Consider the following 19,075-nt stretch of genomic DNA (forward strand, 5'->3'; position numbering starts at 1 on the left):
ACATTGTTGAGTATCCCTACCACCCATCCCACAATATCTTTGACCCATCACCAATAGGAAGGATGGAGTAGGGGTGTCAGGCTGGGCAACAGCTTCTTCCCTCAGCTTGTGAGACTAATGAATACCCTGCCACCACCAAAGGGAGCTGTTTCCTGTTTACCTCTGCTGCGTACCAGCAACTTTGAATGCATTTTGAATTACATTTTATTAACTTATTTATGGTAATATTTTGGCTTATGTTTTGTGGGTGTTCTGCGGTCCAGAGGAACATTGTTTTGTTTGGTTGTATATATGTACAGACACATGACAGTGAACTTGAACTTGAAATATAAGAACAAGTGTAGAAGTAGACAATCAGCCCCTCAAGCATGCTCCACCATTTACTAATGACCAAGGCAGATTTAAAATGAATCAAGACAGATGCACACTGACACTATTTTTGTTCGTCATATTCTACCTGTCAATTTCTTGCATGTTTACTTATCCCATGTTCATTTGCAGGCTGCTTTTGGCCTCTTCGCAGCTTGTACCAGCAGCAAACTTGGCTGCAGAGCACTGTCTTCATCCATCATTGATGTAGAGTGTAAGACCTCAGCACTGATGCTCCCTGCTTTGCCATTGCAGGAATTACTGGTGCAAACAGCACATAAATGGTTAAAGCATCAATGTAGCTCTTTCCTGTCTGCTATTTTAATTCATACAAATTGCCTCAAGTAATTTATAACCTAAAGCTTTCAAAATTCATCTGTTAGTGTGTTTATTTTTAAGAGTAGCTGCAATGATTAGAAAAGAGACTGGCAAACACTGACAGAACGAGTGCCTCCCTGGTCTACTGCCTATTAGTTTCATTATGATTGCTTTACCCACTTTTATTAATTATTTATAATACCTAAAGCTATATTAATATTAATAAAGAAATTAACCGTGAGCTGCTGTGGCTGTGGCAGATGTGCTTATACCTGTGGCAGGCACCACTAGTTAGAATGATGCCTTTACTCAATGTGGATCATTGCCCTCAGTAAAGGGTCACACTTCTGACATGAGAACTTCAAATTAGTGGAGATTTCTCTGCGCTGGATACACCACCACCACACATTTTAAATCAGCAATGGTCATGGGAGCAATATTAATATTCGGACCGTTGCTCCTCGACAACAGAGATTTCATTATTGATTCATTGGACTTCCAGTTGCTTCTTCCATTCCCCATCTAAGCGGTTCCCCTTTACCACAGCCCCTTGGTCTGAAATTGTTGGCTGCTTGGGAAGAGGGGCGAATCACCCTCGATTTTCAATGCCACTCACCAGCTGCAGTTTCAGGTTAGGCCGGTCCACCTGCCGGAGGATCTCCACAGCTGCAATAAACAAAACATCCTCTATTAATCTTCCCACTGATTCACAAGGGCAGCAACTGCTTCCAGTGGCCTGAACCATCAAGATCCCCAACCACGTTGCAGCGACTAATTATCCAAAAGTGTGAACTTTAGAGGACAGTGCCTGCCCTCCAATGGGACTCAACAGAATGCTTTCCACATTTTGAATGTCAGAGTTGCTGTAACTTTGTGGTTTATGTGAACTTGGTGCAGAGGCAAACAGGCTTATGTTTTACATCATATGATTGATAGAAAACTGTAGAGAAAATGAAGCGATAATATAATCTCTGAGAGAACTATATTACAGTACAATAATGGTAAAATTACATCTTACAAAAGGAAGCCATTTAGCACATCACATCTGTGACAGCTCTTTCAGACGGCCATCTAATTAGTTCCACAAACCTGCTCCTTCCTCACAGCCGTGAAACATTTTCTATTTCCATACAAATTAGGAGCAGGAATAGGTCACTCATCTCTGCCTGCCTGATCTTCCATTTAAGAAGATCATGACCGATCTGTTTGTAACCTTAACTCCATGTTTCAGTTTACTAAAGTTAAACTTTCATCTCCTTGCTTATTAACAATCTGTCTACCTTCTCCTTAAAATTAGTCAGAGACTGCCTCCAGCACCATTTGAGAAGAATTCCAACGATTCAGAAACCACACAGCATGGTTCTCAACACCTCTATCTTAAACGGGTAATCCCCTTATTTTTAAATAATGACTCACTGTTCTCGATTTTCTACAAGAGGAAATGTGCCACATTCAGCTACAAAGAGACTTCAGGATCTAATTTACATTTAATGGCACATCAAGTCAAGCTTATTGTCAAATGCACAAGCAGAGTGAGGTACAAGTGCAATGAAAAAACTTGTTTGCAAGGACACCATGGGCAGGTAGATTCAGATAACAGTACACAGAAAGTAAATTGTACAAGGCTGAAGGAAAAAGGACTATGTAAAACAAGAAATTAGTGTGGAAAAAAACATGATCAAGAGGCAAGTCCACGATACAACAAGAGGTAGTACAAAAGTATTCTGTTGTTGAAGTAGGATTAGGGGTGTTCAAGGAGGTTTGAGAAACTTATGGTCGTAGGGTTACATCCAACTGTTTGCTGAATGTCATTAGGGAATCCGCTTCCATCTTTGCAGGCACGCCCAAGATCAGAGCGCATTGTACTGAATAAAGCAAATCTCATTTCTGCCTTTTACCACTTGTTGTAAATCTATTTCTGGAAATATCTTGGAAAATGAGTAGTAGCTCAGGTGGCTGAGTTCTTTTCGATCTTGGTAATCCACTTGCAAACGTTTCATCACCATTCAAGGAGACATCATCGGCACACCGATGACTGGCGAACAACACAACCCAAACAAGTCTATTTCTGTGGTTCTGGCCACTCCTCCCCGTAGGTGCTACCTATCGACTCTGTTCCATAGTCCACCTAATTGAGAACTGTTATATGAAAATGCTTTCTTATTATAGCCCAGAAGACCACTCGGCCCATGGAATCTACGCCTGTTCTCAGCAGAGTAAACCTGTTAGCCCCAATCTCCTCTTCTCCCTGTACCTCTGCATAGACAGTAAGAAGAAAAAATTCCCAGGGAAATTGAGTCAGGGTAGGTTTCCTAATAACAACATCACTGATTGGTGGGAATCCATGCACCATGACTATTCGAATGGAGGGAAAACTATCAGGAATACAGTGAGTGCTTCAAGTACACAAAAGCCTAACCTAGATGAGCAAAAGAGGGCAGCACAAGTGTGCTATTGTACCTTCATCAGTCCCTCAAAACCCCAGCGGATGCAAGTCATCCCAGCCCTACACAAATGCCCAAGAAACACTCTCTTGCAAATACTTCAGTCAGAGGAAAATACTCGCAACATTTTAGGAAGTGAGATTTTTTTCAGGAGTTTTCCTGCAGAACAGCCAAGAAACAAGGAGATGTGCTATTGTCGTGGTTTTTCATGCCCCACAAACGACCAGGAGATGCAGAAGATTCTTCAAGAAGGGTTAAACTTTAATTTGCAAATCAAGGCTGAGACAGTCATTGAGCTAGTCGCTGATTGCCCACCGATCCTTGTACATAGCATTTTTTATAGCAATCTCCTGGTTTAGTTGCATTAGCATATCCAATTGGTCTACAGTTGCGTCTCGCAAATACATCCGCCACTATTGTTTCTACCTATTGACTTAATCATGTTCTAATCTACATCTCTTAGGTACCTCTCATTAACACACCATTGTCTTCTACATTCAATTGGATACATGCATAGCAAATAGCAAACTCAGACTACATAGTTTTGGTTACACAGCAAACAATGCAACTTTTATACTCCAATACTATTACTGCTGGGGTAGTGTAATTACAGAAAGACAAACGTATGTGGGCATTTCTACTATAAGTACAGACAACTGAACAAAAAGTGCATGCAGATATAATCTTTTTAATATATTAATGGTTTGTGGACTTCCCATTCATTTAATTTTAATTTGTGTTTCTTTTCTGCTAATAAGCAGCAGTGGGGAAAATAAGCCTGAGGAGATTTCAGTGCATCACATTTGTGATTCCATCCTAACCAGGGTACATTTAAATTCAGTAATATAACACTACTATCTGTTCCACTTTATACAGCTCTTTCCCAGCACCCACTTGCCCTTACAAGTTCTCTCTTACCATGTTGCGGTGTACTCAGGAAGTAGTTGGGATCCGTGATTCGCGTGTTAATAGGTTCAATCAACCCCACCATTCCCTCCTGATTGAAAGCAACAAAAACAAACGTGTTCAGACCAGATTCATGGAAGAACGAAAAAGAAAATTTCAGACACAATTTTGGGCAGATTGATAGGTACAGCACCACCTGCTCTGCACTCCTCCCAGAAAGTCAAAACTGTAGAGCCCTCAGTATCAGGATAGAGGAGATTCTTCAAACTTCACAAACAGTGCAACAGGTAATGTCATAAAGGAGAGGACAAAAAGTCAAAGTTCCAGGTTGAAAGTCAAGTTATCTGTAACAATAATTCTAATATCAGTAAGCACAGATATTGATATTGCATTGCTAATATCTAATCACTTCAGCTATTTATCGATAGACCCCAAAGGAAATTACAGTGTCACAGTAGCATTACACGTAGATGTACAAATATACAAATATTTGAACAGAAGTAATAAAGAATAAAAAATAAGTTGCCTCAAACAGTCTAACAGGTGGGGGTCATCACTTCCCTGGCTATAGGTTGATTTATTATAGATGATGGTAAGAATGGCTTCATGCATCCCCCAGGTAATTGTAGGTCCTCACCATCAATAATAACAGAGCACAGCAGGCTTATATCAATAATGCTAGGAATATTACAAGTTTCTATTCTCACCAGATTAAAAGATTGGCTTTATTTGCAAACACCTACATCAAAACATACAATGAAATGCATTGTTTGCGCCAAATCAAACCATGCTGGGCAGCCTGCAAGTGTCGCTTGCTTATATAATTTGCACGATTTGTGTTTTATTGCTCTCTCTGCACATTGGGCGTTTGTTGGTCTTTTTTTAAAATGGTTCTTTCAAGTCTTATTGTGTGGCTGCCTGTCAGGAGGTGAATCTCAGGGCTATATAATCTATGTATACTTTGATAGTAAATGTACGTTTGTACTTTTAAACCCATGCAATTGTGGGGAGAATGTACACATTCATACAGACAGCAGCAGGAATCAAACCCTAATCTTACAGCTAGTGTACTGTAAAGTGTTATGCTAACCACTATGCTACCCAGTCACCTCAGCTATCTACATTAATTGTTCTAGTATTCTTAATCTCACCAGCTACTGATATCATAGGTTTGAGAACTATTATCTGTGTTTAATCTCGCTGGTTACAGTTAAAATCACCAACTAATTTTTAACTATAAACAGACAGATATGATTGCACAGCGATTTAGCAGTTAATCCTAACATGTGCAGAGTGTGAGCTGTGATCACAGTAAAGACAGATGTACAGGGAAAAGGAGTCATTTTCATCATTGTCAACAGAAATCACTAGTTTTGACATTCCATTACCATTGAAAGGATGTCTGCTGCATATTTCAGATTTTCAATAAATGTGGCTTCCATCTTTGAGGAATCAGCTGATCTGCCTAAGCCCATTGGAATGCGTCCAGCCATCAAATGGATCCTAAGCAAAAAGTACAGTGCAGTTTAGAAAGTTTCATTCATATAACAATTTAAAGCATTTTTAAGATGAATATCTTTTTTTTAAAAACTCATTCTAAGATCATGGACATCACCGGCAAAGTTGACATTTATTTTTCATCCATAATTGTCCAAATCTGATCGAACCTTTTGAGTTTGCAGCATTCTTTCATGGGGAGGTTAAAAGAACCACAATAATGTCTATCTCTATCTATCTATCTATCTATCTATCTATCTATCTTCTATCTAGGCTGATAGAAGATAGGCTCCTTAACTAACAGCCTCTACTTCCTCAGAAACTAAAGAAAGTTGTCATGTCTGATCGACCCTCATCAATCTTTATCAATGCACCATCGAATGCATCCTATCTGCATGCATAAGGGATTGGTATTGCAACTGCTTTGCACGTAACTGCAAGAAACTGCAGAAAATTGTGGACACAGATCAGCACATTACAGAAATGTGTCTCACTCCCACAGCCTCTGTCTATACTTCTTGCTGCCTCAATAAAACAGCCAGCAAAATCAAATATTCAAACTACACTAGACATCCTTTCTTCTCCCCTCTCCCATCGGGCAGAGGATACAAAAGCCTGTAAGCACATATAACCAGGCTTAAAGACATTTACTACCCCGCTGTTATAAGACTATTAAATAGTCCCCTAGCAGGAAAAATTGGACACTTGGTCTCAGGAACTAACTTTATCCTTTATTCTGCATTGTTATTGCTCTACCTTGTGTTACGAATGTGCCACAACTCTGAGGGGCCGAAGGGTGCAAAATCGCCCCCTCCTTCTTGAGAATCGCAAGATCGCTATTAATTCGGGTCTGGGACCAAGGAAATGAAAGAGAATCCTCAAGGTTTTGTAATGTGTCCTGGCCCCTCAGCAAGACAAAGCCACGGATAACGGCCATTGTCTCTTGCAGACGGAATTGTGTATTGAGTACTATACTATTCATTGAAGCCCTCAGGGGATGACCAGTGTGGGCTGGTTGAGGGATTGCATCATCCCAACCTGATTGACATCTGAGACCCCGTGAGTAAGGATAAAAGAGGGTCTCGGGAACAACCCCTTCAGACACGCCAGGAGAAACGTATGAGACTGGTGGGGACGTGTGTCTCTGTCCATCCTTGCCTGGATGACAAGCCCTCCATGGAACGGCCTCGCTAAAGGACGAATACGGATCAAGATCAGATCAAGGAAAGCCGGCAAGTTTCTTTTCTCAAAATCTCTCTCTCTCCAACAATTGCAAACCCAGTTGAAGCCAGCAAACCAAAGGCTGAAGCCTGCATGAACTGAGTGACTTTTATATTTCCATCGGACAATACATTATCCCCTAGAAAACGAAAGAGCTTATTTTTCATTATTATACCCGTACTTTCAGATTTAGTATTGACAACATATATTTGTATGTTTGCATTGATATTATTTTTGTGTCTTTTTACTAATAAATACTGTTAAAAATAGTATCAGACTTCAACGGACCTCTCCACCTTTGCTGGTAAGTGACCCAGTTACGGGGTTTAACAAAGTGGGGGCCTCGTCTCGAGATTTGATACCAAATTGGAGGGCCAGTGAATCGGGCTTAAGTCCAAATGTGGGTCTGGTTGCGCGGGTAGCCAGACGGGAAACCAGCAAAGATGGATGTGGATGAATTTATAGAAAACCCGACTCTGAAGGCGCTAGAGGCTGCCACAAAGTCGGACTTGATAAATATTGCAAAAGGACTAAACCTTGCAGAGGTGAGGTTGTCGATAAAAAAGCGGGAGGTGCGGAGGGCCATAACTCAGTACTATATTGTGAAGAATGTGTTTTCAGGTGAGGTATTGAAAAATATCCCTGAAAAGGCACCAGCTAGTGGGACGGCTCAGTTAGAGTTGGAGAAATTAAGGTTGGAACATGAAATTAAGTTAAAACAGCTGGAAGCAGCTGAAAAGGAAAAAGAAAGAGCCGAAAAGGAGAAAGAGCAGGACAGAGCGGAGAAGCAGAGGGAGCATGAAATTAGGTTAAAAGAGCTGGAAGCAGAGGAAAGGGAGAAGGAGAAACAGAGTCAGCATGAGCTGGACATGGAGAAGTTAAGGCAAGAGCGAGAGGAGCGGTTTTATGTTAGTAGGGAGTTTAGGTTAGTACCTCCGTTCGAGGAGACGGATGTTGATAGTTATTTCTTGCATTTTGAAAAGGTGGCAGTGAATCAGAAGTGGCCCAGAGATCAGTGGGTGGCGTTGTTACAAAGTGTGTTAAAAGGGAAGGCAAAACGGGCATATGTGGCATTGTCTATGGAGGAGTCTGAGAATTATGAGAAAGTAAAGGAAGCCATTCTTCGGACCTACGAATTGGTACCGGAGGCCTATAGACAAAAGTTCAGAAATTTAAAGAAAGAGTGGAATCTGATGTATACAGAGTTTGCCTATGAGAAGGGTGTGCTCTTGGATCGCTGGTGTGCAGCAGAAATAGTGGAAGGAGATTTTTGGCGTCTCAGGGAGTTGATTCTGATTGAGGAATTTAAAGGTTGTGTTTCGGAGGATATCCGGATGTATTTGAATGAGAAGCCGAATAAGTCCATCTCCGAACTTGCTAGGTTAGCAGATGAATATGCCCTAACCCACAAGACAAAGTTTTCCTCGAATAAAAGTTACCAGAGAGACCGTGGGAACGGTAGAGAAAGCCCACCGGCTGAGGCAGAGATCCCGCTGGGAGCTAGTGGTAAAATTGAGGAGGAGAGGCAAGACCGCAGGAGAGGTCCTGGCTTGACCTGTTTTAATTGTGGAAAGGTGGGTCATATTGCATCTAAGTGCCTTGCTCCGAGGAAGGAGACAGGAAAATGGAAAGCAGCAGTCCCTATAGGATGTGCTGTGGTGATCAGTAAATTGACGAGAGAGCCCCAGGTAGACAGAGTACGAGAAGGGTCTGAGAAATGTATTTCAGAAGGAACCGTGTCTGTGAGAGAGGAAGACACACCAGTTCCAGTGCGGATCTGGAGAGACACGGGAGCTGAACTGTCATTGATTAGCAGTAAGGTACTGGATTTTGGTCGCAAGACTGGAATGGTAGCTTTGAGAGGCATAGGAAAAGGGACAGAAGCGGTGCCCTTGCATAGGATCATTATAAATTGTGAGTTGGTATCTGGACCAGTTGAAATAGGGGTGCGATCAGAATTCCTGAGAACTGACGTGGACGTCCTTCTTGGTAATGATTTAGCCGGTGGTCAGGTTTGGTCAGCAATGAAGCTGACGAGCCAGCCTGTAAGTGTTGAGGTCCCGCCCCTAGATTCCAAGATCTATCTCGCATGCGCGACCACTCGCAGCATGTCGAGAAAGGCAGCGGAGAACGAGACCAGTTTAAATCAGGCCAGTATCGATTTGGCCGAGACGTTTTTACCGACCCTGTACCAAGAGGGTTTAGAGGGTGGTAAAACGGAGAATAGGAAAGTGAAAGAGAGTAAGGGAGAGGAGGTAGACCTTCCCTTAGAGAGGAGGAAATTTATAGAGGCACGGAGTAAAGATGAGAAGCAGATAAGGCTGTTAAAAGGTCCAGGGTTAGACATGGATGATCTGTCTGGTTTGGCAGAACTGTTTGAAGAAGTTGAAAATTCTAAAGGTGTTCCCGATAATGAAATGAGGGCAGTCCTAGATGAAAAGGATGCCATTACCTTGAAGAAGTCTGCTGGGTTGGCAGATGAGGTTGTTTCAGCCCGCGGGGTTGAGTTTACTCCGGAAGTGAGTTGCCCAGAGAGTAACTAGGAGGATCAGGGGAATTTAGAATTTGAAAAGGGTACGGGTATTGAAAGCCTGGAAGAGGCAAATGTCCTGCTTGAGTGTGTTCAAGATGTGGATGCACATGGTACTGAACCTAGTAATGGAGCTCAGAAAAAGTCTCAGGTATTTGATGTCAGAAGCAGCATCCAGGCTGCAGAGACAATGGCTTGGTAACATGGTGCCTGCGAATCAATTACAGGTTGATTTGGAATGTAAAGGTGCCCCACACGCTATTGTTATTCAAGAGGGTGCTGTGAAAAGGCAGAATTTGAAATGCTGTTTGGACCAAGAGTTTAAACTGAAAACTAATAACATGAAGGGTCCTGAAGATAAAACCATCAACTTGCTTAAAATTAAAGAATTGTGTGGAAATTCGGAAAATGGTCTAAGTTTGGAACACATTGTTGATAAAATAACTCATATGAAAGGAGCAGGCGAAAGCCTATTCCACACTGGTGCACAAGCTTAACTGGAAACTGGGCGAGGGTTGACGGGATGCCATTTTAAATAACAGGATCCGGTTTTAAGGGATTTCGACAAAGCATGTGAATAATAGACAACCCCATGGAAGACTGACAGTTAAGTTTGAAAGCAACATAGATTAGTATTTGCATGAACTTTCGTAGTATACATCACAACTCTTTAGTTTTTGTTTGCTGAAGAAAAGGAATAAAAATAGGTAGTTATTAAATTGGAGTCTGATGCTACAAGAATTAAGGTACAAGATGTTAAGATATTAAAGGAAGTGACAATGTAATCGTTACCTGTTTAGATGCTGAATGGAATGTATAACTGTATTACTCTGTAGTGGAAAAAAATGTATTGTGTTAGATTCTGAACTCCTGTAAGACTCTGTATTAATTCATTTTTACCGATGGTAAAAAAGCTTTGAAGGAAGGGGGTGTTACGAATGTGCCACAACTCTGAGAGGCCGAAGGGTACAAAGTCGCCCCCTCCTTCTTGAGAATCGCAAGATCGCTATTAATTCGGGTCTTGGACCCAGGAAATGAGAGAGAATCCTCAAGGTTTTGGAATGTGTCCTGGCCCCTCAGCAAGACAAAGCCACGGATAACGGCCATTGTCTCTTGCAGACGGAATTGTGTATTGAGTACTGTACTATTCATTGAAGACCTCGGGATGACCAGAGTGGGCTGGTTGAGGGATTGCATCTTCCCAACCTGATTGACATCTGAGACCCCGTGAGTAAGGATAAAAGAGGGTCTGGGGAACAACCCCTTCAGACACGCCAGGAGAAACGTATGAGACCGGTGGGGACTTGTGTGTGTGTGTGTGTGTGTGTGTGTGTGTCCATCCTTGCCTGGATGACAAGTCCTCCACGGAACGGCCTCGCTAAAGGACAAATACGGATCAAGATCGGATCAAGGAAAGCCGGCAAGTTTCTTTTCTCAAAATCTCTCTCTCTCTCCAACAATTGCAAACCCAGCTGAAGCCAGCAAAACAAAGGCTGAAGCCTGCATGAACTGAGTGACTTTTATATTTCCATCGGACAATACATTATCCCCTAGAAAGCGAAAGAGCTTATTTCTTATTGATTATTATTATACCCGCACTTTCAGATTTAGTATTGACAACGTATATTATCTGTATGTTTGCATTGATAATTATTTTTGTGTCTTTTTACTAATAAATACTGTTAAAAATAGTATCAGACTTCAACGGACGTCTCCATCTTTGCTGGTAAGTGACCCAGTTACGGGGTTCATAACACTTGCTTTACTTCAATGCACTGTGTAATGATTTGATCTACATGAACAGTAAGCAAGGCAAGATTTTCCACTGTATCTTGGTACATGTGACAATAATAAACCAATTCCCATAGTGTTTGTTCAGAATCTACCTGGGATTTGTAGTAATGATCCAGTCTCTTCACAGACACCTTCCACTTCAGCACTACCTTTTATTATTGTTTTCAGATTTGATTTTAATCTGAACCCAGTTTTCAAACTACCAGATTACAAAGTGATTTGCATCAGGTAGGATTACAAATTTAAAGTCTTCCAATACTGCGAAGACTGGGATTACTTGATAAAACACATCTGGGTTGGTATACCTATCACGATCCAGGATAAAAGCAGGCTTAGGGAGGACTGAAGCACCTAGCAATCAGTTGCATTGTTTGCTTTCTACCAGTCTGGTGCTGACCAAGCATAGCCATCACCTTTCAACCATATTAATTAATTAATTAATTATAACCAAGAAAAGAACATCAGTGGAGATGGAGTTTTTGGACTCACTTTCCCAAAGCTACTGGTTCTTAACTTTGGCACTAGATTTCTTCATATATCTGATCACTTCTTAATTTCTAAAAGATTTATCCAATGTGTGTTTGAGCGAATAATATCTGCATTTACCATCTCCTTGGGTATCCTGTTCTATAGATTGGCCACTTGGTTACAAAAGAAATGCATCATTAGACCAGCCCTGTCATTACACAGATAAGAACAGCAATCACTTGATGCTGTGTGCTGTGTTGATTGCAGCTGTCAAGTTTGCCACAGGACTGTTAATCACCATTCATCATAATGCTGACTCTGTACTTGGGACTATTGAGGATAAAGAGGGTTACAATAACTACTCAGGACTGTAACTACCAAATTTGGGAGCTACTTCTGCTGTGTGTCAATGCTCTGAACACAGATCAAGAGGAATTCAGTCAGTGTTCAAAGTTTTAAGGAAAACACATGTTCACCCAGTCCATGGTAGGAGGAGATTCTGTCCACTAAAGACTGGGAGATGAGATCATGGAGGCTGAGTCAATGAATGATGTTTCTGTTTCCAGGAATGAAAGGGTTAACAACAGAATGAAAGGGTTAATGTATGAGGAGTGTTTTATGGCTCTTAGGCCTGTACTGGCTGGAGTCTAGAAGGGGGGCGGGGTGAGCGGCACAGTGGCGTATGGTTAGCATAATGCTTTACAGTACGGGAAACCTGAATCCAATTCCAGATGAGTTCGGAGTACATTCTCCTTGTGACCGCGTGGCTTTCCTCCAGGTGGTCTGGTTCCCTCCCACAGTCCAATTCGTACTGTTTGGTTAATTGGTCATTATAAATTGTCCCGTGATTAGCCAGGACTAAATGTGGGACTGCTGGGTGGCGTGGCTCAAAGGGGAGGAAGGGCCAGTTTCACATTGTATCTCTATAATCTCATTGAAGCCTATCAAATATTGAAAGGCTGAGATAGAGAGGATAAGCCTAGGACCAAATGGCACAGGCAGGCACAGACACTTCCACCTGCAACAACTACCTCAATTCCAGCCATTTCATAGCAAAAGCAGAATGCTTGGCTAATCCCTGCATTCATGCTACTTTATTACATGTAAAATAGTGGAACATTGCTAAACTGCTGCATATGGTCTTTAAAAGTCACCTTTCAGATCTGATCTCTAGGATTAGCTGTAATCTAGGACCCTCCTCTTTCTAGCCCCACCCCAGGACTCTTCCTCCTTTCCATGGCTCCACTCCAGGTAGAATTCTCTATCCTTCCCTCAGCCCCACTCCAGCACACTCCATCTCCCTCTTGGTCCTCCTCTGGACCTCAGCAATCATTCCCTTGGTCTCCCTTGCTTCTAATCCTCAGCCTAACTTTTCTCCTCTTGATCCTGTGCTTGCGATCCCCGAAGGTGCGGGGGACAATGTGCGACCTCAGGATGCAGATGCAAATTGCACACAGCAACACCAGAGGCCTGGACAGGACCCGGGTCACTGGAGCTGTAAAAAACACCAGCACTGCTGCTGAGCTTACCGCTAATTGTCAAAGCTCATTCAACAGCAAGGGGGTGGTCCTTACCGCTTGCAGTTCACAGTTTTAGCATATTGCACTGCTAGACCGAGTCCTCTGCGGAATTCAGCCTGTCTCTGTGGATCAACTCCAAGCCCAAGTTCTCCTCTTTCTTTATTTCCTGGAAATTAAAAGAGCACAGAACAAATGCTGAGAATCTGCAGTGCTGGGTCAAAGAAGGTCCACTGTGATCTGAAACAGGGCATTGACTGTGGCAGAAGCACAGCTGGTGGATTGAAAGATGGCTGGCCTACCACATGAGCCTCCGTCCCATTATTAAGCTGACACTGAGTTAAGACAGCTAACATGATTCTGTCAGGTAACAGAGTGGGCTTAAGGGTCTGCTGACCTTCTCCTGATTGCATTTCTTACAAACTTCACTGAGTATACCAGGAAATCTCAGAGCTTGAACTCTTTAACGTTCAATCATGATTAGAACATCCTAGCTGCATGACTTCTATGCAATGAAAATTGATTCCATTGACATTTACAAAACTGATGGACCATCTAGGGGGTACTATCAATCTGCTTCCTTATGGCAGACTCCCTGTGTTCGTGTGGAGTTTCTAAGCTCTTCCTCTGGTTTCCTCTCATCTCAATGATACCAGGGTTGGTAAGTTAATTAGCCACTGTAGATTATCCCCAGTGTGTTAGCATGTGGTGGGATCAGTGGGAAGCTGTTGGAAGTGTGGGTGAATAAAACAGGAATAGTGTAAATAGGTATTCAATGGTCAGCTGAAGGATGGACTGGCATTGGAGTGGGTCCAGAGGAAGTTCATGAGAATGATCTCAGGAATGAAAGGACTAATGACTGAGAAGCTTTTAATGGCCCTGGGCTGTACTCACTGGAGTTAGCCCATAAGACAGAGGGAGCAGAATTAGGCCACTTGGCCCATTGAGTCTGCTATACCATTACATTATGGCTGATTTATTGTCCCTCTCAATTGCATTCTCCTGTCTTCTCCCCATAACGTTTGACACCCTGACTAATCAAAAACTATCAATCTCTGCTTTAAATATACTCATATGACCTGGCCTCCACAGCTGTCTGTGGCAATGACTTCTACTTGCTAAAGTAATTCCTCATCTCTGACCTAAATGGATGTCCCCATATGAGGCTTTGCTGTCTGGTGCTAGATCCACCCACTATAGGAAACATCCTCCCCACATCCACTCTTGTCTTTCAATATTCAATAGGCTTCAATGAGATTCCCCGATTCTTCTAAGCTCCAGTGAGTACAGGCCCAGAGCCATAAAATGCTCCTCCCACATTAACCCTTTCATTCCTGGAATCATTCTTGTAACTATCCTCTGGACTCTTCAATGCCAGCATATCTTTTCTTAGATAAAGGACAAAAAAAACACAATACTCCCGAAGTACAGTTTGACCAATGCCTTATAAAACCTCAGCATTACATCCTTGTTATATTCTACTCCTTTTGAAATGAATGCAAACATTGCATTTGCCTTCCTTACCACTGACACAACCTGAAAATTAGCCTTCATGAAATCCTGCACAAGGGCTCTCAAGTCCCTTTGTATCTGTGATGTTTTGAATTTTCTCCCTTTCAGAAGAGTCTATGCCTTTATTCCTTCAAAGTACATAACTATGCTCCTCTCTATAGTATATTCCATCTTTGCCATTCTCCCAATATGTCCTGCAGATTCCCTGCTTCCTCAATATTACCGCCCCTCTGTCTTTGTATCACCTGCAAACTTGGCCGCAAAGCCATCAATTCCATTATCTAAATCATTGACACTAAACGTGAAAGGAAGCGGCCGCAATACTGACCTCTGCGAAACACCACTTTTTACCTGTACAACACGCTGGAGGAACTCAGCAGGTCTGGGTAGTCTCCAGCCCCTTGGCATGAACATTGAATTCTCCAACTTCCGGTAATTCCCTCCCTCTCCCTTCCCCCATCCCAGATTCACTCTGCCTCCTCCTCCAGCTGCCTATCACCTCCCTCATGGTTCCACCTCCTTCTACCCATAGTGCTTTCCCCTTAAATTCCTTCTTCACCTTTCCTGCCTATCCTCTCCCTGCTTCCCCTCCCCCACCCTTTGATCTTTCCCCTTACTGGTTTTTCATTTGGCACCTACCAGCCTTCTCCGTCCCGCCCTCCCCCTATCTTCTTTATAGAGCCCCTGCCCCCTCCCTCTTCAGTCCTGATGAAGGGTCTCAGCCCGAAACGTTGTCTGTTAGTTTCCATGGATGCTGCCCGACCTGCTGAGTTCCTCCACTGTGTTGTGCATGTTGCTTTGACCCCAGCATCTGCAGAGTACTTTGTGTTTACCACTTGTTACTGGCAGCCAACCAGACTCTACCCCCTCTTTGCCTCCTGCCAATCAGGCAATCTTCTATTCATACTAGTATCTTTCCTGTAAGACCATGGGCTCTTAACATGTTAAGCAGTCTAATGTGTGGTATTTTGTCAAAGGCCTTCTGAAAATCAAAGTAAACATCTACTGGTTCTCCTTTGTCTATATTGCCTGTTACGTTCTTAAAGAATTCAAACAAATTTGTCAAGCGTGATTTCCCCTTGACAGCTTTGGCCTACTTTATCATTCACTTCCAAGTACCCCAAAACCTCATCCTTAATAATGAACTCCCAACATCTTACCAAATTCAGTTTAGAAGAATGACAGAGTGGGAACTCATTGAAATCTACCAAATATTCCACCAGGAGTTCCGGTTTAATCCCACATCCCAAAGACATCAGTTAATTGGCAACTTGTAAACCGTCCCTAACGTGTAGATAAGGTGTAAAATTTTATTTTGAAACATAGAAAAAACATGGAAACATAGAAAACCTACAGCACAATACAGGCCCTTCAGACCACAAAGCTGTGCCAAACACATTCTTAGAACTACCTAGGCTTTACCGATAGCCCTCTATTTTTCTAAACTCCATGTATCCATCCAGGAGTCTCTTAGAAGACCCTATCATTTCCGCCTCCACCACCGCTGCCGGCAGCCCATTCCATGCACTTCCCACTCTCTGCGTGAAATTTTTACCCCTGACATCTCCTCTGTACCTACTTCTAAGCACCTTGTGGTATGAAGTAAGAACAAAGAGAGGAATAAATATAGGATTATTGCAGGTGGGTGGTTGGTAATCAGTGTGTACGTGACAGGCCTAGGAGCCTGTTTCAATGCGATATGCTTCTGTGACTTAAGATTGAAATAAACAGGTTGAAATAAACAGGTTGATAAGACCAATCTAAATGCACGCATCAACTCATTGGGCCAAACAGCTCCCTCATCCAAATACATTTCAAACTAGACACATCACTAATAGATTCACTCCTATGTTTCTTGAAATTTTATGTGGTTTTAATGTCAGAAAGTTGATGTTCTTTCCTGCATAGTTTCTCCAGCTCAATATTCCACTGTGTTTTTGATGTTGCCTCGGTGGGTAGTGCATTTTAAACACTAGAAAGTCTACAAATGTTGGAAATCCAAAGCAACACACAAAATGCTGGAGAAACTCAGTAAGTCAAGCAACATTTGTTGAAATGAATAAACAGTCAATGTTACCAATCAAGACCGTTCTACAGGACCGAAAAGGGGGAAGTGGCAGAATGACAGGATGGAGGAGGGAAAGGATTGTTAGAAGGCGATAGGTGAAGGCAGGTGGATAGGAAAGATAAAGGAGAGAAAGGAATCATGGGACCATAAGAGAAAAGGGAAGGAGGTGGGGGCACCAGGGGGGAGGTGATAGACAGTGGAGAAGAGGAAAGAAGCTAAAGTGGAAGGAAATTTTTTTAACTGGTAGGAGAAATCAATATTCATGCCATCAGGTTCGAGGCTACCCAGATGGAATACAAGATGTTGCTCCTCCACCCTGAGGGTAGCCTCAACTTGGCACAAGATATATTTACCTGGTGGGGTATTAATCAGTACGATCTCCAGTCCGTTTTTCTCCAACGCTGCCTTCAGCTCTGTTGCTTCAGTATCATAAGGCCACGCCACCTCCACTGCCTGGAATCCAGCGTGAGCAGCTGCCTCCACCCGAAGGAGCAGAGTGTCCACCTCCGGAAAAAGCCAGGACAGGTTGGCAGCAAAGTTCAAGGCACATGGCATTATTATTGTTACAAGCCAAGCAAGAGCAAACCTATGAGGGAAAGACTGAAATGTGAATCAAGCACATAGAATTGGGGCTTGAATGAGAGATCAGGACTGCTCTGTATGGAAATAATTCCACAGTGATTACATATATTGAAGAGCAAGGCTGAATTACTAAAGAGTCAGCTTCGTCACACAGTTTGGCTTTAATGGATTATTCCACATCAATTGGTAAATAAAAAATAAACAGTTACGATGAAGACAAGTCAAATTATTTTTCAGGTGTTCTGCTGAGCAAATTTAATGGACCAAATCAGTGATACTTTTGATATTAAAGAAGTATCCTACAGTTCTTCTGATTTCATTTGAAAATTCAATTATGGGCCAAATTTGTTCTTCAAGATAATCTGATGCTAAGTGAATCAAATAAAGTGTGATCATTTTGAACCACGAACTCCAGTTTAGCATCATTTTAGCTTCCAGTAATTTTAAATGTTATGCCAGACAGTAAACATATATTATCTACATTAGTGCTGTACACTGGGTAATGTTTGCCCTGATTTGATTTCACCTTCAGTGGTAGTGAAGACTCCCACGTTACCAAAATATCCCAATGATATACCTGAAGTACCTAGAGATGAAGAAGCCACTCAGATTTCCTGTTAAATATGAAGCTCAAAGAATTAACTGAATATATTTTAAAAAGTGAATTGGATTCATTGGAAATGGAATCTCAGTTGGGTTCAATCTTCGACTAAAGTAGTTCATCACCCAGAGTGGCACCCAATAACATACTGGTAACCGTATCAGATAATCCTAATAATAGTTCTGGGTCTTGTTAAATGTGCCACAGTCAGTGAATGGTGTTCATGGCCTCCTCTACTGCCAGATGAGTTGGGTAGCCTCCAACCTGATGGCATGAACATCAATTTCTCCAACTTCCAGTAATTTCTCTCGTCCGTTTCTTCTTCTCTATTTTCCATTCCCTATTCTGCTCCCCTATTCCCCTTCTGTTCTCCTCACATGTCCATAACCTCACCCTGATGCCCCTCTCCTTTTTCCCCACAGTCTGTTGTCCCCTCCTATCAGATTTCTTCTTCTTCAGCTGTTTACCTCTTCCACCTATCATTTCCCAACTTCTTACTTCATCCCCCTCCCCTGCCCACCCACTTTCTCCCTCACTTGGTTTCACCTATCACCTGCCAGCTTGTACTCCTTCTCCTCTCCCCACCTTCTTTTTCTGGCTTCTTACCCTGTCCTTTCCAGTCCTGATGAAAGGCCTCAGCCCGTAACATCCGCCGTTTAGTCTTCTCCATGGATACTGTCTGCTGAGTTCCTTCAGAATTTTGTGTTTGTTGCTTTGAATGGTATTCAATATGATTCCTGGTGCCTATGTTAGTTGGCCCCACAGTCACACTACTGATGAAAGACTGCATCAATGTGTAATTGAGTGAGGTAGGAGGAGGGGAAAGTCAGGGAAAGAGCTAACGAACATTTATTTTACTTTTTTTTATCTATAGATACAGCAAGCTAATAAATCCTTCCAGCACAACAGGCCTGTACTGTCCTATTACACCCTTGTGACCATTTAACCTACTAAATCATATTTCTTTGAGATGTGGAAGGAAACTGGAGCACCCTCAAAAAAATCACATGTTCATAGGGAGAACGAACAAACTTACAGACAATGGCAGGAATTGAACCCTGGTCACTAGTCACAATTCACTAACCACTGTGCTACCATGCCACCCCACCATGTACAAAATATGGCTGACATTCAGGAGAAATGCCCAATGTCTTTCCATGCCTAGAATATGAGTTTTACTGGTCATGTTTGTCAATACTGTGAACAAGGTCACCAGAGAGAGAGAGACTGAAGCTGGTGATACAGAAT

The 19,075-nt window shown here is 42.4% G+C and overlaps 1 protein-coding gene across 7 annotated transcripts in view; it reads right to left on the reverse strand.

Moving 5' to 3' along the window:
* Positions 1-19,075, reverse strand: part of hyi (hydroxypyruvate isomerase) — a 128,046-nt gene that overhangs the window by 98,881 nt on the left and 10,090 nt on the right. For all 7 annotated transcript variants that reach the window (XM_073062796.1, XM_073062800.1, XM_073062794.1 and 4 more), the window contains exons 2-6: positions 16,998-17,230; positions 13,122-13,233; positions 5,426-5,540; positions 4,050-4,128; positions 1,304-1,353 (exon numbers count right to left, since the gene is read on the reverse strand). In XM_073062796.1, coding sequence (XP_072918897.1) covers positions 1,304-1,353; positions 4,050-4,128; positions 5,426-5,540; positions 13,122-13,233; positions 16,998-17,199 — 558 coding nt within the window. In that variant the 5' untranslated portion in view covers positions 17,200-17,230. The remainder of the gene's footprint in view (positions 1-1,303; positions 1,354-4,049; positions 4,129-5,425; positions 5,541-13,121; positions 13,234-16,997; positions 17,231-19,075) is intronic.

The sequence above is a fragment of the Hemitrygon akajei genome, chromosome 12 (assembly GCF_048418815.1).
Source record: "Hemitrygon akajei chromosome 12, sHemAka1.3, whole genome shotgun sequence".
Taxonomy (NCBI): Eukaryota; Metazoa; Chordata; class Chondrichthyes; order Myliobatiformes; family Dasyatidae; genus Hemitrygon; species Hemitrygon akajei.